Source organism: Xiphophorus maculatus, chromosome 10, assembly GCF_002775205.1.
Source record: "Xiphophorus maculatus strain JP 163 A chromosome 10, X_maculatus-5.0-male, whole genome shotgun sequence".
Classification (NCBI taxonomy): domain Eukaryota; kingdom Metazoa; phylum Chordata; class Actinopteri; order Cyprinodontiformes; family Poeciliidae; genus Xiphophorus; species Xiphophorus maculatus.
The window spans coordinates 20,350,973-20,377,450 of NC_036452.1; the positions used below are offsets into that span (position 1 = coordinate 20,350,973).

A 26,478-nucleotide genomic window follows, 5' to 3' on the forward strand; every position below is an offset into this window, starting at 1 on the left:
AACGCTACGATATCAGATTGGATCTCACATAGCAGAGAAATCTTAAAGAACAAGTGGAAAATCCTAAAGTTATGGTCTCATTTCTGTGAGAGCACTGGGCAGCTCTGGGAAACTGGATCTATGAGCTGTCTTCTTCTGAACTAGCTGAGTTTATCTCACTTCGATGGGGGGAGGGGAGTTCCCAAAAAAAAAAGATCCCACACCATATTTTGTGCTCTCGTCCACTACAAACAGGAGTTTGAAACGAGGAGATTTTTTGCCATCGCCAGCACAGAATTTGAACAAAGACGACAGTCGGAAGAAAGCGTTGCTTGAAGTTGAGCATTCGACATGAGGCTTGATATGGAGTCTGCTTATAAGGGAGAACAAAGCAAGTCACAACGCAAGTGTTGGAGACTTAGTTATCTCTTCTGAGCGCAGGTGAGCTCAGAACTTCACTTAGTCTCAGCAGCAGTAAGGGAGCCATGCAGGGAACAGGTTAGAGAACTGGCAGATGATGGGAAACATGCTCCGACAGCCTGATGGGAGATTTGCCTCATGCGACTGGAAAGATGGCCGACTGGAAATTGCTTCTGCGCTCTGTCATCGCTACTATATTCATGTCAATCATATGGCAGCAGCAGCTCAGTGCCTTTCAGAATCAAGACACGGTAAACACGATTTTTAACCTCAAGAGGAGGAGCTATTGTGATTTTAACACACAACGTTCCATCAGGTTTATGGACAATGGTCCGAAGAAAGAGCAAATATCCAGAATCTGAATGTGTGGATGGAAACATCTCGATGGTTTGAGATGACTGAAAGTGTGACTGACCTCTGGTTAGCAGATGGGCTATGAAACTCTGGTCAGATGAATCTGGAGTCCAGATGACTCCAGACATTTATACCGCAGTCAGAATTTGGTGCAAAGAACATAAAAGCACTGATTTATCTGGGTTTGGTTCAGGCTGATGGTATTATAAAGGGATATTTCCATGGCGTACTTGAGGTTGCTTAGTACCAGTAGAGCATCGTTGAACCACCACAGCCTACCAGAGTAGATTCTTCAGGATGCGGTGGGACACGTGACACGCATCACACATATGCAGCTGAGAAATCTGCTGCAACTGCGTGATGTTGATAAAATCTTTGAGGATTGTTTCAACACCTGGGTGAATAAATGCTTTGAAAAATTAAAGGTAAAGAAGGCCCAGCCCCACCTAGTGAAGTATATCTAAGACAGTGGTTGGTTCATATAAATCTGACGCTGTGCAACCTTCGTGGTCAAGCAGGTGGTCAACTGAAGTAGTGGGTGTGAACACCTAATCCGAGAGTCATGTTGGCCAAGCTTGTAACAACTTAAAAACTCAAAAATACATCAGTAAACTAGTTTGGGTGACTTGGGAGAGAGACTATGAAATCCCAACCGTCTGTGAACAGAGCGCAAGGGTCTCACAGAATGCACACAATATGTCCATCTTGATAAACCCAAGATACATCGTGGGATTCAACTTTTTTGTTGAAAACCTTCTCATTGTAAGAGATATTTATGTTTGGAATTTCATTTTCTAAGAAGTAAACTGGTTAAATATATTGTTTTCAGTGAAAACCTCGTCACACTGATGTACTTGGTACAACACAGACAACAGAGAATATAGACAGTATAACTTGAGACATTATCCAATAGGACTAGGTGTAACCCTCGACTTGCTATTGCCTACCTTTGTGCATAAAGGATGGCATGTGGAAAAAACGAACAGCAGACTCTCCAGAAGGTTCATTTTAAAATTAAATTTTGAGGTTCAGATTTATAAGCTTTGGTCCAAAAAGAGACTTGACCTGCGAATCGGTCAACCTCTGCTTCAAAACTATGACTTTAAATGAGAAATGATCAATAATGTTTGTCCCTATATCCTCACTTGTGTTATTAGTGCTAATTAGACACTGTGTCTGGGACCGAAACCCTTCTGGGGAATCACGGCGCTTTGCCTTCTTATCAAAGAGCCAATTATTTGCTCATCTTTTCTACTGATTGATACACCCGAGAGAGAGCAGCGTCCATTCAAACGCCTTGGAAAAGCTCCCATTCAATACTCTATTGGATTGGACTGGCAGGAACAAAGATTTTTGAAACTTTTGGAAATAAAAAAAAAATAATCCAAACTAAATTTTGCACTGCTCAATATCACTGAGAACAAGTTAGAAAGGTTTTGTTTTCCAATAAGGCTGAGCAGTCCTCTGAAGGCACTCGTGGCTAAGCGTGACTTAGAGCTGCATGTTAATATCTACATTAATGTCTGCTAAATATTAACCTGTCACATTAACGATGCAAAATGGCCTCTGCAATGTTATTCATCATTCTGTCACTCACGAGTAGAAACCGGCAGTCGAGAGGTCTACGGCGTCATGGGGTATGATGAGGGGAGGAAAGGGTGAAGAAGGACGGGTGAGGGACAGACGGAGGGTGGAGGAGGACTGGGCTAGTTGATTAAATGGAGAGAGGGAAGGGAGGAGAGGCAGGGCTGCAGAGCTGTACATACCCCTGAGTCTACAGGCAGTTGAATTAGGCTCAGCTGGGCATGCAAGTCCTCCCGCTTGGTAATTTCCTTTTAGCGGAAGTGGCCGGAGAGAAGAAGAAGAAAGGGAGAGGAGGCACGGAGGAGAGGAGTGGAGCCACAGCGGTGGACGAGAGCAGAGGGGAGAACAATAAAGATGATTCAACATGTTGGAAAATGTTGACTTCATCCTGCTGGAGAACAAATCCAAGTAGACGGCCGGGGCCATTAAGCCACATGTGGAAGCATGAGAAGTGAGGGCAGCATAGAAACAGCATGGCCATGTCGTACTCTAGAGTTAACCTGTGTGATTTTTTTTAATGAATGTGGAGGCTTTTTAGACAAGAAGTCTCATTTAATGCTGTGCGTATAGAAACAGCACGTTTTTCCACTTCTGGAGATAAAAATTAATCCTTTATTATCGTGGTATAATCTCACATTGAAAAGTTTTTGGGAAAAGCACTGGTGGAACAATTGTTGGTACCCTAACCTAACCAATTCCTTTAAAAAAAAGTAACTAGAGCATTTTTTTTTGTACCTTATACTTATTTAGGTTGACGTCATTTCCTCGGTACTTCTGATTAGGAATCTACAGAATCTACAGAAGCCCATTCATTTTATCAACTGGCCACAACACTGGACCAGGACCAAGATTTTGTTGGCGACAGCACCCAATCAGAATGGTAGGAAAGGTAAAAAAAGAAAAAAAAATCCCAAAAGTGTCAGAACTGTAAGGAGTGGAAGCGTGAGGTTACAAATTACCCGTAGCAACCATCAAAGTCCATCTACACGGCAACCTGTTGTTTGGGAGTGATGTCGGCAGAAAGCAATCTTTTCTATCAGATGCAATCTCACATAAGATGGAGCTTTTTGCCTTTTCGTGGCAAAAACGATGAATGGACGTGTGGGAAAGGACCTCGTACCTTATGTTACTTACAGTGATGGATCTGAGATGCTGTGAGCCTGATTCTTTCCTGGACGCCACTTTTAGTGAGCACTGCATGATCAAATCTTTCAAATACCAGCAGATTTTGATTAGATATCTGCCAAATTACACCAATAAAATGTAAGGGAAGAAAATGAAGCCGATAGCTCAAAATCCTTAGGAGGAGTGAGTTCATTAAAGTTCGGGGTGTGTAAATGTAAAAAATGGGCCAAAATTGCCCTTTGACTCAAAATGGCCGCCTCCCTACACATTTTGGGACAGAACTTTTTTCTTGATTTGAGGGGATCTATATATGTACCAAATTTGAGATCTCAACAATATATGGTTTGGTCTATCTCACTTCAGGGGGCGCTATAGAGCAAATTAGCCCGGTCCACTTTTGATGCTATACCCTGCCACAGATTTTAGAGATGGTGTCATTTGGACCCCACAAGCTGTTTACTCTATGCGACGTGCGCTTTTTCTGATTTCGTGTATGTCGTTTCATGAACGGACGGTCTGACGGCACACTCCTGCCACCTGCTTCTCTGCTGTCCAAGCACTCCTGCTGAGCTTAGCGCTAAGGCTGAGGGAGGGTTAAAAACCTTTCATTTAATCTGGGGAACAATTTTGGGTGACTTTTCTGAAATGTCTAGGCCCCACAAATTTGCGTTTTTGGGGCAAAAAGAGAAATTAATCGTACAATCATGATCGGCCTTTACGTTGCTTTCACTGCTCAGGTCTAAAAAGTGGATAATTTATAGTTTTTAAAAAATATTTCTGGTCATACCTCAGTATGGTGAAATTCTAACGTTTTACTTGTCTTACTATAAGAATCTTAGACCAGCACAACCTAGTGAAATGTTTTAGGAGATTCTGTCCTGTTGACCAAAAGGGATTGTACAAAGTAACAAAAGCCTGGGTACCAATAACTGTGCCACCAGTTATTCCACTTATATGGAATTTTTTTTTCTTCTTCTTCATCATTTGTGCGTTTTATATTTAGTCAGAAAGGTACATTTGTTCAAAACTGAATGGTATTCAATTTTAGTACCATAATAAAAGATGAGTATTGTCTGTCTTGTCATAATCTTAACCAAAGATGTATTCATTTGCATTGAATGTGGATACTGCAAGAATATGCCTGGGTGTGAAATTATTAATTAAATGTTCTCTGGGGTTAAAAAAAAAAAAATCAGCAAAAAGACATAAGTCAGCAAGGTTGCACTCATTGCATTGGATACTGTACAGTCACATGGGCACACCGCTAGAGCCTGAAACAGAAAGATACCGAAGAAAAAATGGTAGGTGAAATGAACATGTAAATAAAAGAAAGATGGAGATTGGGGGCTAGTTGTGCCATACAGAGCAGGGAGGAAAAAGATGGGTCTAATGAATAAAAGAAGCAAAATGAAGATTAAAAGTAACATCTTTACAGCGTGTGGCGGTGTGTGCGTGTCTTGGCACCACAGTTGAGCACATCTCCTGGCCATGGCCCACGTCATTTGAGTTGCCCATTACCTGGCAGCAAGTTTGGCTGACTAAAAATAAACTTAGTCTTTGCAGAAAAGGATGTTAAGATGAAAAAAAGAAGTAATTGAGAGTTAAGGTAACAGCTCTTCACTGAGGGAACCATGGAGATTCTCACACTTAGATGTTTGCGTGTATATGAAGGTGTCTGTGCTTTTTTTTTCTTTTTGTTTAATTTAAGTTCTACCTTAAAACTCAAATATATTTTATTCACATTTGTAAGCTGCAATAAAGTCCAAATGGAATCTAATACTTTGAAAAATGAACAAGGCAATGAAATATCACTGTTAGGGCAAGTTTTTGCTAGCTAGCCCAGCAGACGGCTACACATTTGTTCGCTTGGCTAGCTAACTAGCAGATGTGCCAAAATAATGCTTGTACTCACTTATCTGGTGTTGGTCTCCAACTCTTCCAAAGAAACATACAAAAAAAACTGTCTACTGAGTTAGTTAGGTGATAACAGTCTGCCTTTTGCTATTTATTAACAACTCCACAGTTAGCAATAAGCTAACTCGACATGGAGAGAAAACTCCGGCCATGTCTACACTACTCCAGCTATAATTGTAAAAGAATACATTTTACTTTGTCTATAAAAGAAAATAGTATTCGGTCAAAGCTCAAAAATTTTAACAAAAACACTTAAATATCCCTGACGCACCAGAAGGTGGCAGTAACGTCAACAATAACTCATCAGAATTCAGAGAAAGAGCGGGGCTAAAGCTAGCTTTGTTCCCCAAGAAATGTTTGTAGCTCAGGCTTTCTTTAAAAAACTTCAAATAAATAAATGTGTTTACATATTCTGTTCATCATAAAGAGGCACATAAAAATTACAAATATGTGGATATCTTACCATATGGTATTACCATAGTCTAAAACCTGTTTAGCAACAAATTCACTTAAATAGCATAGGTTTTCAGCTAAGAGCTAACAAAAGTATCTGTTTCAAAAGGTATATCTTTGTTGATATTGTATTAATATCTTTGGAAACATTTTCCTGTAATATTAAACACATTTCTTCAGACTAAGAAGTAAACAGCTGCAGGATCAGTGTGAAATCGGAATATTGAGTCATTCTTTTTCTATTCTTACTCTTCATAAACCAACAGCTGAAAGTGCCGAGGATCAAAGCAGAGGTGCTGCCATAAACTAATGGAGGGAAAACGACAAAGGCCTCTGAATGAGTTTTACTTTTTCTTTTCTTTTTTGTAAGATAGTTCCTTCCCACAGCTGTTTTATTTGATTGCATCTTTTTCTCCTCTCTTTTCGCTCTTTACCGTCTTCCTCCCAAGGAAAGCGCCACGCTCCGTAATACATCACAGTAATTTGTCTGGCATTTAAAATTATTTATGAAAGAGAGGCTAAAGTTTACTGATGACAAAAAAAAGTATTAAATAGAACATAAGAGCATGAAAGATCCATGTAAAAATGTGGATTTGGGCGCTGTGGGATGTCGTCTGGTGAACATAGTTCTCTCATGACGTGTCGCAACTTCACGGCATTGGAAAACAAGCAGAACAATAACGAGGATTAATGAGTGGGAGGCGACAAGGCTGATGGAATAACAGAGATGAAGCAAAAAAAAAAAAGAAAAAGAAAAAAAAGAAACCATTGATCTTATATCTTATATCCAACTGCAAAGAGTGCAAGAATGTCTCATCTGTTCGCAGCTATAAACACTTATCCATTATCACAGACTTGTGCCAAGGTATTCATCTCGAACACAGATTTTTCTGGGAAAAGTAAAGAACTTGGAGCCGAGCTGGGTTATTCTGACCTGAACGCTGTTAGCTGTGAGCATAAAGTTTCCTTCGCATTCTTTCTAGGCTCGGTAATTTAAACCGCATATGCAGTTTTTACCTCGGTCTGGAAGCCTTCGACTAGGATGGCCACCAGCAAGTTGAAGAGGACGTAGTTCCCAAAGGTCATGAGGGCGATGAAGTAAAGCGCCGCTACTGGAGACGTGGAGGCCATGCCGTTGTACAGCACCTTGTTCCAGTCCTCCTGGGTCAGGATCTATACATGGAAGGAGAAGTGGATTTAAAAAGTCAAATCAGAAGAGTTTTAGTTACATTTGCCTTCGCTGTTGCTGCTTGTAGCAAAAACCGCAAACTTCGGGGTCTTTTATTGGGATTTGTGCATGTAAAGTCGTTTTGGACGAAGGTGTATTCAGGTGTTAGAAATTGTCCAGGTAATGTGCACATCTAAATCCAAGACAGGGTCTAAAAATCTCTGTTTACGGATGTTCTCTGTTTAGTCTAACTGAGCTTTCGCTAACGTAAAAAAAAAAAAAAAAGACAGAGAAAACAGTCTCACTGTCTACATTTGCAAAGACTTGTACCTGGTACTGCGGTGAAATCTAACTCTAAAGGTAATAGACTTTAAGATTTTGTGGGAAAAATGTAAAAGCCATGTGTCGCTCTTCTGTAACGTAACAATCAGGCGCTACTTTGTGTTGCTCCATTGCATAAAAACACAACAAATTTGACTATCACCATAATGTCCGAACTCCTAGGCGGCTTTTTCTTCAGCCGACTGAAGTCTACGGCTGTCACCTTTGGTTGGTCGATTGATTTGTTGATTTACATAACGCTCAACAACAACCAACTAAACAGATTAGAGTATAGATCACATAACAAGGAAAACAAAAAGACACAACAAAAACAATGGAAAGAAGAAGAGAAGCCTCTACGCTAAATGGTATTAGAAGCCTGTCTAAAGAAACAAGTCTTGAGCTTCGACTTAAAGGTGACAGATTGTTTCAGAGTTGAAAACGGACTGTTTAAAAGTTCCTCATTACAGATTCGATATTGGCATATTACAAGCAGAAACAACGTGAAGGCGCAGAACTATGCCTAAATGACTGACTTATGTCAAGAACATGAACAATGTCTAAACCCTGTGAATTTAGACATCACCTTTTTGGTGAAAACTGTTGTACTTGCTCTAAAGCTGAGCCATAGGTACAACTGAACGCCTCGGATTGAGCCGCCTAGAAAATATTTGTTCCAGTTCCAACATTTTTAGCTGCAGTTTGAGGTCATTCTGCTGCACATCTGCCTCTCTTTACGGGGTTAAAACAGTCATTTCAGTCATGGTGAACTTCAAAAGATATACATGCAGACACCGTCGCCTTGAAGAAAAATGGCCTCCCATCCATAACTCTGAATCTGCAGCTAAGAATTTAGCACTTTCTAAAAACGTTTTGCCACTCATCAAGAAGCTCAAACCAAGAGGCACAAGATGAGATTCTGGATGTTTCCGGGAACGTCCCGACCGAACCTCATGGGAAAACGGCCTCACCTGAAACACGGTCACTATGGCCCAAAGGAGGGAGTCGAAGTTTTTCCTGTCCGGCAGCGTGTCTCCATCCCTCTCAGAGCCAAACTTGCAGCCGAACAGATGCATCCCCAGGATGCTGAGGAGGAAAACGGGACAAACACAAACAGGAAGACAGAGGACAAATATTTACATCAGACGCCTGTAGCAGATTTGGGACAAATAAACAGAGGGATTTCACTGGCTGAAAATGCTCTCTGGCTTGTCCTTTCAGCGTAAAAATATTGGACGTTTTTGTTTATCCTCTTTGTGATTTTAAGAAATAAAAAAAAAGTAAAAAAAAAAAAAAGAATGTTAGATTTTGAAACTTTAACTAGAATTCTCCAATACAGTTGAATGTCCCCTGAGTTCCCGGGTCTCTGTGACAGACTGGAGGCCTGCAGAGGGGATGTGACTGGAGCTCCTGGTTGAGTTCAGCACCATGGACAGTGTGACCGTTCATGAAGCATCAGTACTGCTGCCCTACAGGACGCTGGGACAGCTACAGGACGCTGGGACAGCTACAGGACGCTGGGACAGCTACAGGACGCTGGGACAGCTACAGGACGCTGGGACCGCTACAGGACGCTGGGACAGCTACAGGACGCTGGGACCGCTACAGGACGCTGGGACAGCTACAGGACGCTGGGACCGCTACAGGACGCTGGGACAGCTACAGGACGCTGAGACAGCTACAGGACGCTGAGACAGCTACAGGACGCTGGGACCGCTACAGGACGCTGCCTCAGCTCTTACACTGCATTTGTGCTAAACTCATTTTTGTCCGTTTATCACAAAAACTCTTAACAAAAACATTAAGAATTGTGGTTCAAATCTAACAAAAACCTGTCAAAGTTAACTAGCTTGAATATTCAGCACATGCAGATTCAGACTGGAAGAGGAGACGGTCGTATGTCGTCTATATGCCGTAAGGTTCACCACATGTCCGCGTGGATCGGCCGGTGAAAAAGACGGCGGCGAAACAAAAGCTGCGGAGAACAGAAAGGCCACGGAACATCAGACAAGTAATTGTGGGTGTTATTACTATGACACAGCAGAGACTCTGCTGTGCAGTCTGCCTTTTATTGGGAAAAAAACAGACAGCGGAGCTCAACTAGAGCCGAGGGATCAATGCAACGCTGCCTCCGCTGGCTCAGCCTGGCAGCTGGTCGTTCAAACGGAGTTCTGTTTACGTGCGGCATACACAAGAGCTGCCGGAACGCCGTGTTTCCGTGTGAACGGCTGTGTTCTGGAGTGTGTCTCAAATAGATAAAAAGACAAAACAATATTGTAGTTTTGAGCCAAACACCTAAAAATCTTCAAAGTGTAAAACATAATACATCACAGAATCCATCTGACTGTCGTTTGTTGTTTTTTTTCAGCAGGAAATTGATTTCTTTGTTGGCTAAAAATTATTTTTTAAAAGGACTGGAAGTGCAGCTGCTAATTAGGGATGCAGAAGAACAAAGGAAGATTAGACACTTTTACTTTCCAACAAAGCTCCTCATTCACTATTCTGCTTACCTAAGACTTATGAAATATTTAGAAAAGTGGCTTCAAGTTGAGGAAAAACCAAAAGCAGAGAGAAAATAACAGAATTTATGCCACGGCGACAACACTTATTATGTTGTCTCTTTTGAAACAAAATGTCTGATGATTTTGAAAATTTGCCTACTTGCAAATTTTTCTATACTAATTATTGAAAATACTCAAAGGAAAATGCAGCTTAGGAAGTTGAAATACACAGAGTAGTTGCAAATGTTACTTGACATCCTATTGGCTGGTGTTTTCAAAGGAGCCAATCCGGAAGCGCCGTTTATTTTGTGTCTACAACTGCTGAGTGCAAAGAGACTCCATTTTAAATCCCAACAGGGCAGAAAATGACAAGTGACAAGTAAATCAGGGAAGATGACTTTGGTGTCTTTCTCCATTGTCATTTAATACCACTGGGATGTCGCGGTGGAATTACAAAGCAGCTATTGTGGCGGCCGCCAATCGAACGACCTCCGACCTACCTGAAGATGAAGATGAAGAGCATGAGCAGCATGCAGAAGGTGGCCACGTTGTCCATGGTCTTCATCAGCACCACCAGCTGCCTCTGCAGGGCCGGCATGAAACGCACCAGCTTCAGGACGCGCATCAGCCGGAAGGTTCTCAGCACGGACAGGCCGCCGCCCTGCTGGCCGACGATCTCCCAAACGCTGAGGGGCAAACACAAAAAGCACCAGACACACGCTTACTCTCTTGTGAGGACAATTACCAATCCGTTCTGATCTTTCGATCGTCGCCAGATGTCGCGCGGTTTGGTAGCGAAGTGCCCAGTCCGTACCTGATCACCACTATGATGCCGTCAAAGATGTTGTAGGGGTTCTTGATGTAGCCGAACGGCCCGTACACCAAAACCTTCAGCAGCATCTCCAGGGAGAAGAGGCTGGTGAAGACGATGTTGCTGATCTCCAGGGCGTTGGTCAACTCCTCAGGCTGCACAGACAGAGGCAAGGCAAGCAGCTGTTTAGTGCGCCCTGAAATATTTCACCTGAACCGAAGAGAACAGAACGATGTCAGACGAGAGCGTCGCTGGAAAAAGAAAACCCTTCCGAAATTTTATTCACTCGTTTTAAAAATTGTAATAGATCAATTACAGATGAAGTTATGGTTGGAAGCCGCATATAAGAGGGACACACATAAATGGAGAGATGATTATTTCTGCAGCGGGCAGTTGGCATGGCAACAAGGACATGCAGAGACAGACAGAAAGAAAGGACAAAAGGATGGACAGAAGGGAAAATGAAGGAGATAAGGAAATGTGAGATAAGGAAAAAAAAGAAGTGGGGAGACAAGGAAAGATAAAAAAGCAATGAAAACGAGGAAAATACAAGTGAAAAGATGAGAAGAATGGATGCAGGGAAGAAGGGTCACGAAAAATAAGGAAATGAAGGAAAGAAGGATGGAAGGGAGAAATGAAAATGCAAGAAAGGAATTATGACCCAAAAAAGGAGGGGAGGAATTGAGGAAAGCAGGAAAAAGGAAAGGGAAAAGGGGGAAAGAATGAAAAAATAGAAAAAGGAGACTAGCAGAAGGACAAACACAAAGAAAGAAAATGGAAAGGCATAAAGGAAAGGGAAGAAAGGGAGGACAAGAAGGAAGAAAGAGAGACTCCAGAAAGAAAGAAGGTAGGAAATAATTAATGGAAGATCGCCCAGTGAAGGAAAAAAGATAAAGGATAAAACAAATGAAAGAATGGAAGAAACGATGACCCTATGACGGACAGGATGAGGAGACTAAGGAAGGCCAGAAGGTACATTTTAAAGAAAGGGTTTATTGAAGAATGTTTACTAGAAAAAAAGGAACAGGGAAAGAAAGACCCAATATGCAGACAACTAAAAAAACATTTGGAAACAACATGTTTACATTAATCTGTAACATTTTCTACAGTCATACTTAAAAAAAAAAAAAAAACGTGGAAAGCACTTAAACCGAATTTCAGACTTTCCCACACAATGTAAGATTCCAAAAAACATCAACACCTGCTGTGTCACACACACACGCACACCCCTGCACACACACCCCGGCACACGGCAGCGACTTCATACTTTTCAAACAGGACAGATCCAGCCGGGTTTCTTTCCCCTGCATACAATAAATACAGCCGACCTTTTGTCGATCACAGCGCCGGCACTGCTCAGAGCTCACCGGAGATCTCAACTGCCACTCACATCTCCATCAAACAGACTCTGTGTATGGCTGCGTCGGAGTGTGTGTATGCGTGTGCGTTTGAGGCAAACAGGCAGCGAGAACAAGCAGACAGAGAGATACAGAACATGATCCCCAAGATAAAAGGCGCAGCACATCCAAATACGACAAGCTATGGAAATCAGACTTCTGTAGCGAGGGTCTGTAATTATTGACAAGGAGAACAGAGCCGCCAGGAACGCCGCCGTGCGCCTGCGGACGGCGCAAGGCGGGCGTCACGCGGCCTTTCATCTGTGTGCAATCAACTGTTTACACAACTCATAAGCAGCGCACCGCACACACTGCACATGGTCAGGCACAGGGGACAGAGACCCCGATAAGGGCTCACACGCTAGCCATCAAGAAATTTGCATGCATCTATAAGTGTGAACACGACAAGGTGTCTGTGTATCTGAAATTAAGGCCTTAAAATGTCAAATTCATTAGAAAACTTTTCTGAACAAAGCACAAACTTTTTACAGGTAAAGCTTACAATGAACAAAAATTACAACTCCGAACAACTCCTTCCCTAAATGCTGTCAATAGCATGTGGGGTATCATTAGAATGTTGTGTGTAGCACATATTAAAAATGGCTAATAAGTAAGAAAAATAGCTAATAGCTTATTTAAGGTAAAAGGCTAATGCTGACCTGAGAGAAAAATATAATGCATGCTATTATTATTGTCACACACAGACGTCTTCACTGCATTATGTGACTCAGGCAGTTAATGATAGCACTAATTAGCTGCTAACATACCTTTGCTTGCTAGCTTGTTAAATTTTTACGTCTGTCGTGGTTTAGAGTAAATTGATTGTCAATTTGCTGGACAACGTTTGTCTGAGCCACTGGATCACTTCTGCTGTCAACCCGTAATACACGACATGCATTCTGCGAAAACTAGTTTGGAGCTAACACTATTTATAATATGCCAACTTGTACATTTCTGTCACAAAATGTATTTCTCATTCATAATGGTTTTACACAGTTCTTACAAGGCCTTAACTCTGAGTTGATGAAACTTGCAGAAACCCTGTTCTAAAGCACCGCTTACATTTCTATGAATAACTCCTCCGTCCCCCGCGCTCAACTGGTAATGTAATGTAATGTAAACGCCGCGTGTGTCATTGAATCCGGCATGGTGGGCTGCCACTAATCACAACACACCGTGACTGTTTAGGAGGGGATTACTCAACACTTGCGTTTGTACACACAGGGAAGGAGCGATACGGAGTTTAACATCCACCGCTGAATGACAGCTCCTCCTCAACCGCCGAGGCACCATTTTGAGTCGGTTGGTGACGATGACACACTGTCATTGCTGATTTCAGTCATTATTTAGTTCGTGCAGCTGGGAAAAAAATATATAAAAAATTCCCGTCTGGTTGAATCAAATTCCAGAGGGTCCGTTCACACCAGATCAAAATCACACCGTGACATTGATGAAGAAATGTGTCCAACTGTGACAAAGTGGTTCAGTTTGAGTCCACCTCTTGTCCCTTATTTTTTTATTTCTGAGTTATTTCATCTTTTTATAGTTGGTCATAATTTAACTTAAACCTTGCTCTTGTAACTTTGCTTCACTCACTATTCTGTGTTTGTTTGTGGTATGATTATGTTGCAGTTTACATCTGTGTATATGTTTTAGCTGAAGCTAACACTTCTGGATCGTTGGATGAATGCAAATGTTTCTTTTGTTTCAAGGTTAGCATTTCTGGTAAATTATTTGCTTTTTTCTTCTTTTTTTGTCCCTTTTAGATGCTTTAGTCTGATCAGGTGTATTTGAGGGGCCAATCCAGCACTTCCTGCTTCAATGGCTGGATGATGTCAGTGATTGCATCGATAGAGGGTTTTATTTTATTTTTTTTGTATTGTCCGTTTCTTTTTTTTATTTCAGCTAAACTTTTGAGTAAATGTTTTACTTTGCCGACCGTTTAGTTATGTAAATTAGATTATTTCTCTATTTAGATTGTGCTGCTTGGTTGGTCCTGTTCTATTATGGTATCGTCTAATGAAGTGCAGGTGTGCTGCCAATTTGACAGAGCAGTAAGATTTCAGATGCTCCAGATGGATGTCAGAGTGTAAAAAAAAGAAAAGGAAAAGTGAAACAATAAAATTCACCATAAGAACCAGGAACCGGCAGTTGATGCTGTTGTTTGTTCATCTGTTTTGACCATATGACTACCCTACCTCACAGCAACATCGACAAAAATCAGCTTTTAGCATTTCACAGCCAATTAGAATTCAGGTGAAGAGTCGATGCAGCGTGTCACCTCGGGCTCTTGGACTTTTTAAAAGTCACACAGGCAAAAAGAAAACAGGAAAGAAATGGATTCATAAACCTTTAACTTAACCTGACATCTGTATTATTAGAGTTAGGAGGTGTGATCATGAGTTGCTCTTCAAACCCTGACCAACTGATTATGTTCAGTGTTGAATATATTCATTTTATTTTTTTTGGGTTACTTTATTTTTTTGCTATCATTTGTCCTATTATCTGGTCATTTATTTTGTATATCCATACCCCTTTTTGCTGGTCTGTAATGTGTGTTGTATATAAGCTAATTGGTGAATTACATTTTTTTCAAAAGAAATCCCCAACTATAACCACATGGCTTAACCAGCACTGGGCAAGTTGTGTATTTATTTATTTTTTACAGAAAAATGTATTGTCATTAGCATCAGCGTTTATTTTAGCGCCGTTTTTCCCTTCACTGGCCCAACAAAAAGCCCAAAGCTTGACCCACATTTAAGAGGCCCAACAATGAACCATTTACTCATCACAATGCAGGTGAAGCTCAACGGGCATCAAGGCAATCGGTTTCAACCCAAACAGGAAGTCACCAAGACTCTTCATGCTGTAACAAAACTTCAGACTCTCAGAAGGAGGGTCTGTGAACTTCCTCTGAGTTTGAACAAAAAAGTGCTGCTTGTTGCTTGGGATGAAGTCTCTCTCTCCCCCCCCCACAGGAGCTGTCGATGTGCAAAGGCAGGAGAGGCGAACCCCTGCAGAGTTTCAGCTCTTTTATTTTTCATCCACTTTCTGATGGTTGTCCAGATAAAAACCTAATGAAATTCACTCAATTTTATGGCTGTGTGAAGATTTTCAAAGGGCAGGACACTTTTATGAAGCACTGTATGTTGAAGCAGCATCAAACACATCAGTGTCGCTCAAAAAGATCTGCAGATTAGAGGCTAACAATGGCAAACAACAACAACAACAACAAAAAGAATACGGCCGACTCATTTGCCCACAGCGAAAAACAAGCTTCCCTCCGTTTCATCCCGCCTCTTCGCCATTGTCTGGGCTCACAGACGCAGGCGAACCCCTCTTTTTGTCTGATCCCGCCCGCCGCCTCATCGTGGCCATTCATCCTCCGCCGCTCTGATGATCGCGGCCGCTGGCGCATCCTTCATCTCTTCGCGAGGCACGCGTTGCGTCATCAAGGAAGGTTAAAAGGGTAAACGGATGCGAGGGCCGCTCGAATGTCCGTGTGTTCTCCCCAGATGAATGCCCTCACGTAAAAATATGTCCACGCACACACACACACACACACACACACACACGCACACACACACACACAGACACACACAAACAACCTTTGATGTTACATGAATAAACACAATTAGGGTGCCACAGATGGAAGCTCATACAGCTGAGATCCGCTCACCAAGAACGGTCCCAGCCGCACACGTCCCGCCGCCTAACGGGATGCGGCGGATAAGCCGGTCCATGAGGTACGCTGTTTATGAGCTGAGCCTCGGATGGCAGACATCTGGCCCTGACACCGAGCTTCAGGTCATTATTCTTCCCCGCCACCGTTTCTCCTCGGCTCGTGTGTTGGGACATTCCTCATGCAGACGTCGTGCGAAGCTCGCCATGCCGTAAGAAAAAAACAAACAAAAAAAACCCCTCTCACAGTCAAACACACACGAGACGCGAAAGCGAAAAGGCTCGCAACCCCCCCCCCCCCCCTCCAGCTCCAGCCCGTCGCACAGGACAAACGTCGTTAGCGACTAATAGCCGGGGAGGAGGCGTCTGCTGCTACCTGGAGGGAGATTAATGCCTCCACTGTGTGATTGTGTGAGTGATGAAGATGCTGTTGATTTTCTAATTGCTTCCTTTGGTGGCTGTTTCCTGGCTAATGAGGCTCAGAGAGCATTAGCAGGTAAAGTGTGCTGGATGAGGGATAGCATAATCTGGTTAGCGCTAATGTAACGTCGCCAAATCTGATGCGATCTAATCTAATCTAATCGAGGATCTGGAAGAGCAGCACTCTGCGTGTCCATATTTGTCTGCGTTTTGTTCAGGGCACGTCCTAAGGCACGGGGCACAAACAAACACACACACACACACACGCACACACCCACACACACACACACACACACCCACACACACACACACACGCGCCCCCAGAGGTGGTACAACTCTACAGCAAAGACTTGGTGTTAATTTAGGGTGGATAAAACAGGTGACACTTGTTTTGTAGCTAATTTGTAAAAGAGGTATTTATCCTGGTTAAAAAAAAGATTGAAGGTGAAGGAAGGACAATTTAACTCCATTTATGTTTATGTAGAGCATATCCTGTTGAAGACTTTGGTGGAACCTATAAGCAACGTGGAAAGAGACATCATCAGACACTGTGGGCCTAATGAGTTCCTTTTCTTTTCAAAGCTAAATATTTAAAGTATTTAGCTGTGAGGGGCGGAACTGTGATCTTTTCATTTCAGTTAATAAAATTTAAAAATCTAATAGAACAAAAAAATAAATAATTCCAGCTGGAACCGTTGTTGCACCTTTCTGGTATACCGGCATATCTGACGCACAAGATTTATACAAAGCGATGGATGACGAGGCTCACTGGGGGTTTTGCTTTAAAAATGATCAAATGGCATGCTGGAAAAACTTACTGTTGTGTTCCAAGTTGTGCTAAGAGGACTTAGCTTATCACAGAAGCTATTCAAGACTAACTCAGCGTCTCCATGCTAAACATGTAGCAGTTGCCCAGACATCCCCCATCGCTAGCTTCCCTAACATCAGCATCCACAAACCACTTTTCTTTTTTTTTTTTTTACCCCTCCGGGGGGTCTTTTGTGGGCTCTAGTGTCCCTTATATGACAGTAGGCTGACAGGAAATGGGGAAGAAGAGGGGGGAACACATGCGGCAAATATCATCGGGTCCGGGAGTCGAACCCGCGACGGCCGCGTCGAGGACTCAAGGCCTCCAAATATGGGTCGCGCTAACCACTACGCCACCACGGCACGCCCCACAAACCACTTTTCTAAAAAACAATATTCTTTTCAAAGCAGTTTTATGAATGATCAGGGGTTTTGTGAAACACTTGAAAACTGAATGGCTACTTGCGTTGTGGAGGTCTGTGATGCTGCTACATGTTTAGCACTGAGATGCTATTTTAGTCTGGAATAGCTACTGTGATAAGCTATCTCATTTTAGCACAACTTGAACACAACAGCAGTCTTTTCCGGCGTCCCATCAGGTCGTTTTTGGAAGCAAAGCTTAACCCCAAAATACCAAGAGAGGAAGATTTATCATCTATCATCGTTGTTTGAGGATGTAGCTTGTGCGTCAGATTTACAAGTGTACCAGAAACACAACACAAAGGTTCTGGTTTGGGATGTTTGCAAGTAAAAAAAAAACCCAAATAGGATTAATTGCCTTTAAAATTTTAACACGTGAAAATCCATGTAATTAATTTATCAAAATTAACAAGTTAAAGTTCATGCCCTAGTTTAAATACAACTTGTATTAAATATTGAGAAAAGTTATTATTTTTATCCTTTTTCTGGTCTGTTTTTTTACATTCAATATGAGTTTCATTTGTTTAATCTATTCTAAGTAGGGACAATTCCTTCTAAAATACATTTTTTTTTTAAACTAACAGAAGTAAAAACAATAACCGCTAAGGAAAAATAACTTTGTCTCCACAGGCAACGTGTAATTTGACATTTCATTGAAGCAGCAAATAACAGAATCCATTATTTGATCACACGATTGATTCTTCCTTTTTGATTTCATTGCCTTCGGGGCTGGAAAACCACTCGCTCTCCGGGGCCAGAACTGGGAACCGTTGTTTTGCCTTCTCTTCATGCAAGCTGAACTAAGACGCTTTTCTTAGCCCTGCCTTGGAGGGCAGCCAGCGTCTTCGGATTTTGAACTTTGCGTCGGCAGATGAAAAGCAAAACAAATATTGTCTCTGGTTTAGGCAGCGAGGTAAGAGAACGGGTCTGTCGGCTGTCTCTCTTGGTTTGACGTGTGTCAATATGGAGAGAAAATTCTCCAAATGTTAGAGATGTTTAACATGCACATGGACATTCTGTACAATAATCAATGCATTTATATTCACAACACCCAAAGCCTCCTCCCCAAACCTCTTAAAGGACCTCCCTTATGTTAAACTGTTTATCACTCTTACACTCCCCCCCCCACAACAGAACTAATAGACTAGCTTGTAATGCTGCTAAATATGCAACAAATGAGCGTTTCCCTGGTGACAGGATGAGGCAAAAACGCAGAACGGGCACTGTGTTTAGTGAATCTCCATGGTTCTTACAAAGCCAGTCCGTCTGGCTGCTGCCAAATGAAAAGCAGCACGAGACAACGGTTTCCTCTAGAGCTCTGGAATAAAAAGTGCTTGTTCACGTGGAAAAGTGCAGGTTCAGGCTCTGTCTGAGTGAAGACGAGTCCAGTGTTGGTGTTTGGAGCCGCATAAATGTGGTAAACATACAGAGAGAAGAGGAGAGAGGGAGAGGACAAAAAGAGGTGAAACTCGAAGTAAAGTCGTCAGGACGGATTCCTGCTGCTAAAGAGAATGGTAAGAAGGTAGAGACAGGATGCGGAAAGACGGCATTGAGCTCTGCTTTAGAGGTGCAAACATGTGACATCTGTCTTTAAATGCTGTATGTGATAACTGTAAAATATTTAGTATGAGACTGACAGAAATGAGGCTACCACTCAATCAGCGCCACTGTAGATGCCGCTGATTGTGCCCAAGGACGCAACGACTCAGATGAACGGAGCGGACGATCGAACTGGTATCCGTTGGTTACAGTACAAACCCCTCCCCGACGTGCCAATCACCCCATTAGTGCAAAATCCAAACACCCATTCCTGATGCAGACGAACACTTTAAACTCCACACAAGCCTTTGATTCTTGAATGTCAGACAAAAACAGGGTTCTTATTGAAAATGTGTCATTTGTGTAGCTTGAAAATGCGCCTCCCACCATTTACCTTCAACTCTAAAACGTTCCTTGTTCAAACGCATTTTGTTCCTTTCGCCCTTCAACTCTTCACCACCCTCACCCTTGTGAAAGCGAACCCGCAAGATCAAACACATTTTGCGCTCAGACAAACTCCATCATGCCTCAGCGTTTCCTCACACTTAAGACGTTTAAAGACAAACACCTCTGCTCCGTCTTTCAAAGGAATTTGCTTTCAGGGTTCACACAGACGGAAGGGCCGCCTCTGGGAAATGTAGACCGAGTGACCCGGAGTGCCTTTGGATCACTTTGGATGTAACAGCTCCGTGTTTGATCAATGTTGATGTCGGTTGCCGAAAAAGCTTTCCGTCATAACACCGGCGGTGATTTTTCAAAACGGGAAGCATGCGTTTCAGCACGGTCTCTCCGTCGACACCTTCAGCTTAGCTCCTCGATCTGTTTTGGCCTCAGCGCCGCTCCTCCAGGGTCAGAGTGGCTGTGAAGACAGGGAGCTTGGGGTTGGGTCTGGAGAGGGAGTCTCTAATGCGAAGTAAGAGAAAGAGGCCGGGTTTCCAAGTAAATAGATGGCGTCGCGTCACGTTTTTGGCAGATGCGCACCTTCCATCAGCTCCACCATAAATGGTAACGCTCTTAAACAGCATGGAGAGATAAAAAGCAGACGGCCTCTCCTTATTAGTGTAACGCATCCTTTGCGGAGAACAACGTGAGCACCAGTTTTTTTGTGTGAGTGAACGTTTTAAGACTGAAAGCACCAATAAGAGCAGAGGGCGGCGGTCTGGTCCATGTCACCGGAGTAGGAGGTCAAAGTCGAGGTCTAGATATCTAGCAGAGTGATGGAACGGTACCATGTGTTGATGTGCTATGTCAGAGGTCAACCTGCTGATATTAAAGCTTGCCTGGGATCAGCCCAGTTTGCTGTCATGACGATCATCGCCTCTGGAGAACGTTTGGAGATTTAGGATTACAGCCTGAAGCATTCCATCCTCTTTACCCAATGAGGAACATTTTCAGCTCAGAGACAAAATAGTTACGGAGAATTTCGATGTACGAATTTCCTCCAGACCGCATGGCGGACTGAACGCACTCATCTGTCAATTCCTTCTTGTAGTAAAAAAGAGAAAAAATCAAAACAGTCAAGTTGAGACTCATAAAACAAACAATGCCGCATCCTGTTGGTTTGTAAAGACTATGATCCCGTTTTAATTGAACAATGCATCAACTTTTCTTTTTTTCTTAGATGAAACCAAATTCACTTTCCTTCATTGTAAAATATCAACTTTTACAACCAATCAGAGCCAGGAGCAGAGTCTTAACGTTGTCAATCAGTCTCGTGTACTTGCTGCTAAATGTGCTACTGGCAGAGAAACAACTTACTGCTGCAGGAAAACCCTTTTCCGCCGCCATCGGTGGACATACTAACTACCTTTAGCTTTCACAACAGGCTACGCTAGCTCCAGTGCAACATAGAGCAAGAGAGGAGAGTGAGGAGAGATAAGCAGCGCCACACAGAGGGTGATTAACAGTACCAGGACCCGCCTCCTGCCTCTGATTGGTTGTTTTTAGTTAGCTCTAGGAGAAGAAAGAGGAGCACAATTTTTCCACAGATTTTCTGTCTCATGACATAATGTCACTACATAGTGTCATCGTCAACAAATATGTTTAAAAAATGTTTGTTGATAAAAGTTACTCACTGCATCTTTAAGTTCCGGGTGACATTTTTTTTTTCTTTTGTGATTTGCACAGTAGTGGTCTATCGCCCCCTCCTGGAGTATAGTGAGTGATTGTGGACGACTGAACTCGATTACAGGGGTGTGTGGATCCCACTGCGTTATTCAGCAGCTTTCATACGAGTACAGAAAGCGGAGTATCGGCGTGTCCTTTGGCTGCCATAATTTGTAATTTAGAACCCCATTAAGCAGCATGTAATTACGCCGAGCCGAGACGAGACATTTATTGTCCTCAACAAATAAATAGCGCTCAGAGTTTGATTCACTTTTCATGCGTACCACAGTCATGTGCTGCACACTTAATCTGCACATAAATTATGCATCAGGGTGGCTGTTGTGTCCTCATAAATTCTCCTTAAGACACAGCCAGGGCTCCGCAACCTCATTTTCTGCTGAGTGACACCCGGCGTGGGATTCGTTTTATGCATCATGAGAGGTTCTCTGCGTGAGAGTCTCATCCACTTCAAGAACAGGGAGCGGCGGCTGGGAAACAGGTCAACGTGATCAATAAGAAATCATACTTTACTCGACTGGAGAGGTGTTTTTTTAAAGGCACGGGGTCCTTTTGTTGTAAACTTTGACATCCTCTCATATTGTGATATGGAAGGCGTAGAAATGAGATGACGGCCATTTGAACAGAACAGTATACTTGATCATAGTATGATGAGCTGTTGTAGCTTCATCAGGACTGGACGGGCAATGCAAGATGTTTTCTATTAAGAGTTTTGGCGAGAGGTTGAGACGGATTTTTATAGGTTGTATCAAATTGGGTTTATTTCGCAAAACTGCAACGGAAACACTATTTTTGTATTACTTAAGTCACATGATCAATAACCGGACGTCGTCACTGGTGCACACCACAAAGAAGATTACAACAGGAAGTAGTTGGAGGACCATGGTGCAGCATGTTCTTTAATGACTTATCACATGAACAAACCTATTCACGTGTGACTTTAACTGCACAAATGCAAAACTGTGCTTTTTTCCCCCCAAGATAAGCAGAATATTGACAATGTTTTGAACACATTTGTTATGGAAACATGCCTAATAATACATGTCACAACAGTATATCGGCCTCAAAAGGGTCATATTTATTACTGCAGAAGTAGCAGTACGGTTGTGCTTTATTAAGTGGTTCTTGGGAACAGATATTTCACTCAAGGTTTCAATTTTACAGTTGTCCAGAATCGCTAACTCTGTTGCTAATTTTGGCAAACTGATCAAAGTAGTTAGCCTTAATCTGCTGGTCAGAAAGCAGATAGGACATGAGTAGATTTTAAACTCTTCACCATCTAACTACTGGCTGTAGTTGTACAGTGATGCATTCTGGGTACAGAGTAAATGTCATTTGCTCCACTGCGTCACGGGTGGAGAAAGTGAGGAGAGGAAACAGCGAGAAAATGGTCTTCACCCACTTCAAAATAAGAGCATAAAGATGAAAATATAACTACTTGAAGAAGTCTTTAGTTGACACAGATATCAAACTTTATCAGTTTACAAAACAGTGAAGAAAATTAGAACTGAAAATTTTAGTTTGAAAGAAGCTAAGTGCGCTAAATGTCTTTTTAAAGTTAGCAACAAAACGGCAAAGCGCTAAGTCTAAAATTTGCTCTGCTATTAGCGGAAGTGTGCCCAACACAAAATCAATAAAAAAAAACATCACTAAGCATTCCCATCACATTACATATCATACTAACCATTGTTTCATTCTACAACCTTCTCCATTCAGTTTATTAACAGCAGTTTTTTCAAAGTTTCTACAGCTGATGTTTTCATAACACGGAGGCACTCTAAATACGGCAAATAAAACGAGCGACCCTTAAAAACTCGACAACAGGGAAGAGTTAAAAGTCAACCTCATCCTTCCTCCTCAAGGAAAGAGTTCCAAAGACCTTTTACGCTTTTTGCAGGCTGATCGACATCCCATAAGACACGGAGATCAATCAGTGAAGGTTCCCTTTAAATATTTTAGCAACCTGTCTGGAACCAGAGGAATCAGTGTCAGCCACACAAAAAAAAGTGTTGAAGAGGGACATAAAGAAGTTTGAGGATAACCTTGAAGCAAGCGGCTAGAGGTTTGGTTCCTTTTCAGCAACTGGACAATCAGTAGGAGATAAAGATTATGAATTTCCAACACAGGATTTGATCAAAGTATAGTGTTTTTAGAAAGTATACTAAAAAAATTGCCATCAAGTCTGTGTCATAGGCTTCCTTGTCACCTGGTGTCAAACATTTGAAAATGGAAAGAGCTGAAACAAATGTGTCAACCATCTTAATGACGTTTGGGAATCTAAAACCATTTTCCATTCTTGAAAATGATTAAGGCCTACTTTCTACTTTTCCAGATTGGTATGTAGTTCACATTATAGATCGTTTCTGCCTGAGAGGAAGTGACATGAGGCTACGATTTATCAACGACAAATTTACATCATCAGAAAGTCATTATTGGTATCTCTCATCATTCACCGTGGCGCATTATTGATTGATCTCCAAAACAGTCATTAATGAGCGCAAGGAGGGAGGAAAAAAAGTCCAGTAGAATTGGGGGAAGAAAGGCAGAGACATGAGAATAAAAAAGAAACGCTCTAACCGAAGAGGAAAAAAAAAAACTAGAGCTAGAGGGCGAGTTTAAAAAAAGTCAGGAGAAGAAAAAAGAAGGAAGAGAAGGTTGGAAGAACGCTGATGACTAAAAAGCTATAAAACCTTCTGTCTCTCTCCGAGTTCGCGTTCCATCTGGATGTGTTTAGAAACACTGGGTCAAGGACCGAAAGTAACCCTGGGAAACCTGGCCCGTCTCCAGGATCCCGCTACAAGTGAACAACACGTGCAAACAATGCAACAAACGCTTGTGTCACTGCGCTTATGTAACGTCACTCTAAATCACACATGCCAAAAGCAAAACAAGAGACTCAAAGCACAACGAAACCTGCGCTTGGCAAAACCGCTTTGTGCTGTTTATGAAGTAAAATAACGCAGAGAACATGCAGCGCAACAGGGAGAACGGCTTTGTTGAAAGAGCAAGGTAAAGATCAATGTGAGCGGGGGGGGAAAGACGATAGATCTCGTTTGAATCTTCCCTCGATAACTGCAGCAGGAGAGGCTCTGGTCTGGCTGCGTTTGTCTGGAACTGATCAACTTAACATTTTAAAACCACTGCCCTTACACAGTGGGTACTTGTTCTTTGGTGGAACAATTGTAAAGTTCTTTTCTCACCCAAAACAATTTATTAAGCTTCATTAGCTTTTTTTTTTTTTTTTTTGCAACTTCTGTCTACTTTGCATTTGGCCGTTCCACATCCAAATGTCTCACCGGAGCTTTCACACTAAACAGTTCGCTGCGTGAGTTTTCTCTTCTCGTTTGGTCACAGACTTCATTGTGTTTTAATATTGCAGAATAGTCGAGGAGGTTGAGCATTTTCATGATATTGGACGTCTAAGCTAACGTGTAGAATTTTGGCCCAATCGTCTGTGACGGACTTTTAGGTGTCCGTCACAAACTTGCACGATTGTCGACATGTTTCAGTCAAGATTGAGATACATTAAGAAAATCACAGAATTAAACTGAAACTATCATTTACTAACTCAGCACTTTACCAGCTAAGATACACAATCACACATCAGTCGAGATTTTAATACCACTGTGAGCGCATTAATGGGTTGTCTATGCTGACAAACCGAACTCTGTTCTCATGGCACTTCCTGCCATCTTCTTCAAGTGGAAACATCCCATTATTGATCATGACTCGTGTGATGCGGAAAAAAAAATGTTTCCATTACAGTCTTGCAAAAATACGCAGCTTTCGATACAGCTGAAAAACCACCCCATCCTATTACTAAAACTTATCGAAATGATGAGTTCTCAAAATCGGCGCGTTTTGATTCATGATTAATCTCATTGGGAGATTAATTATTCTTTTATAAGCCAACACAAAGTAGAGCAAAATTGTAAATTGGGAACAAAGCGATCCTCTGATTTTGTGTGGCAGGCTTTCGCTTTTAGCCCTGTTGAGCCAACACTTAAATTCAAGCTCACTCATCTGTACACATTAGTTCTCAGGAGTTTCAAACACATGATGGTGGTTGATGTCCTGCAGTTTTTAGGCGTGTCCCAGACAAACGGTCCTGACCCTTGAAGGTTTTCTGCAGTGTTGCCACCATATTTCCTTCCAGGAGGGTCCTTCATTGAATTAAACTGATTCCGTCTTCACTTTCTAGTCAGATCAACTAAGCTGAAGAAGACAAGAAGAACAAGCATGTTGCTGTGTTCAAGGTTATGTGCGACATCAGCTTCCTAATGATTACCTAAAAAAACACGCTGAATTCGACAGCTGCTGGTTTGCTAGCAAGAGATGAACTGGGACAGCAGAGGAAGCTCATACTATAGAGAAAGGAGGAGAGAGACTGCTAGAAGTGGTTTTCGTTTTAGTTTATGGCTCCTCTGCAAATGGATCAGAGAATTTCCTGCGTTGTAAAAGCTAAATTTGACATGTGACTTTAACACGCTAATGAGTGAGCTCATTGCAGCTTTGCTGATATTCAGACTAAGGAGGTAGAACAGCTCTGTAAGACTCTTTTCTTAGATACATGACAGCATTTGTGCTCATCTCACGCATCTGTTTTGAGTTTCGGCCCATCTGCTCCTGCTGGGCACATTTACACCTCATATTAGCAGGTAACTACCCTTATCTAAACAGGATATCATATTACACAGTGACTCACAGCCTCAGGTTTTAACGTGATCCAAGGAAGGACAGGAAATTTAAAAAAACAAAACAAACTAAAGACACATAAAGAGCAATAAATTTTCTTCCACACGGTAAAACACCAACTACAAATTCTCTGTCCTTCAATGTTTCTTTTCTTGGCCCACTTTCTCTCTCACATGGCTGTAATTAAGCTTGTGTAAACAAGCCAGGCTGGAGGAAGACATCAAGGATACGATTTGGGCATATGGGAGCAATGTTGCTGGCACAAACACACAGAATGACACATCTGATCAGAGCCCAGACTGGTAGCACCGATGCCTTGCAGCAAGAAGGTCCTCGGTTTGAATCCCCGGCATGGCCTCTTTCTGCGTGGAGTTTGCATGTTCTTCCTGTGCGTGCTCTGCTTTCTCCGGGTACTTAGCCTTCCTTCAACAGTCCAAAAAACATGACTGTTTCTTGAAATTGTCTTTCGGTTTGAGTATGTGGGTATAGTCATTTGTCCTGTGTGTGTCTGTAACTGCGTTTCCATTAACCATAAAATTGCCCGAACTGTGATTACAAAAATTTATTTGCCTCATGGAAACCCGGCAATTTCGGAAACACTTGATTTTCGATACAAAGTTTTTGTTGCGAGGATGAGGCGGTCTTTCGGCTGCATCGACATAGATGTGTTGTGCAGAACTGTAATTGAAACGCTTATCGAATCACGCGGGTCACGTGATCAACAGCCGGATGCTATTACTGCTGAAAACGACGAAGACGACAACA

The 26,478-nt window shown here is 42.2% G+C and overlaps 1 protein-coding gene across 14 annotated transcripts in view; it reads right to left on the reverse strand.

Moving 5' to 3' along the window:
• The window catches only part of cacna1g (calcium voltage-gated channel subunit alpha1 G), a 279,545-nt gene that overhangs the window by 86,972 nt on the left and 166,095 nt on the right, over positions 1-26,478 (reverse strand). For all 14 annotated transcript variants that reach the window (XM_023341248.1, XM_023341247.1, XM_023341243.1 and 11 more), the window contains 5 exons: positions 10,634-10,785; positions 10,320-10,505; positions 8,290-8,404; positions 6,847-7,002; positions 2,520-2,585 (listed from right to left, as the gene is read on the reverse strand). In XM_023341248.1, coding sequence (XP_023197016.1) covers positions 2,520-2,585; positions 6,847-7,002; positions 8,290-8,404; positions 10,320-10,505; positions 10,634-10,785 — 675 coding nt within the window. The remainder of the gene's footprint in view (positions 1-2,519; positions 2,586-6,846; positions 7,003-8,289; positions 8,405-10,319; positions 10,506-10,633; positions 10,786-26,478) is intronic.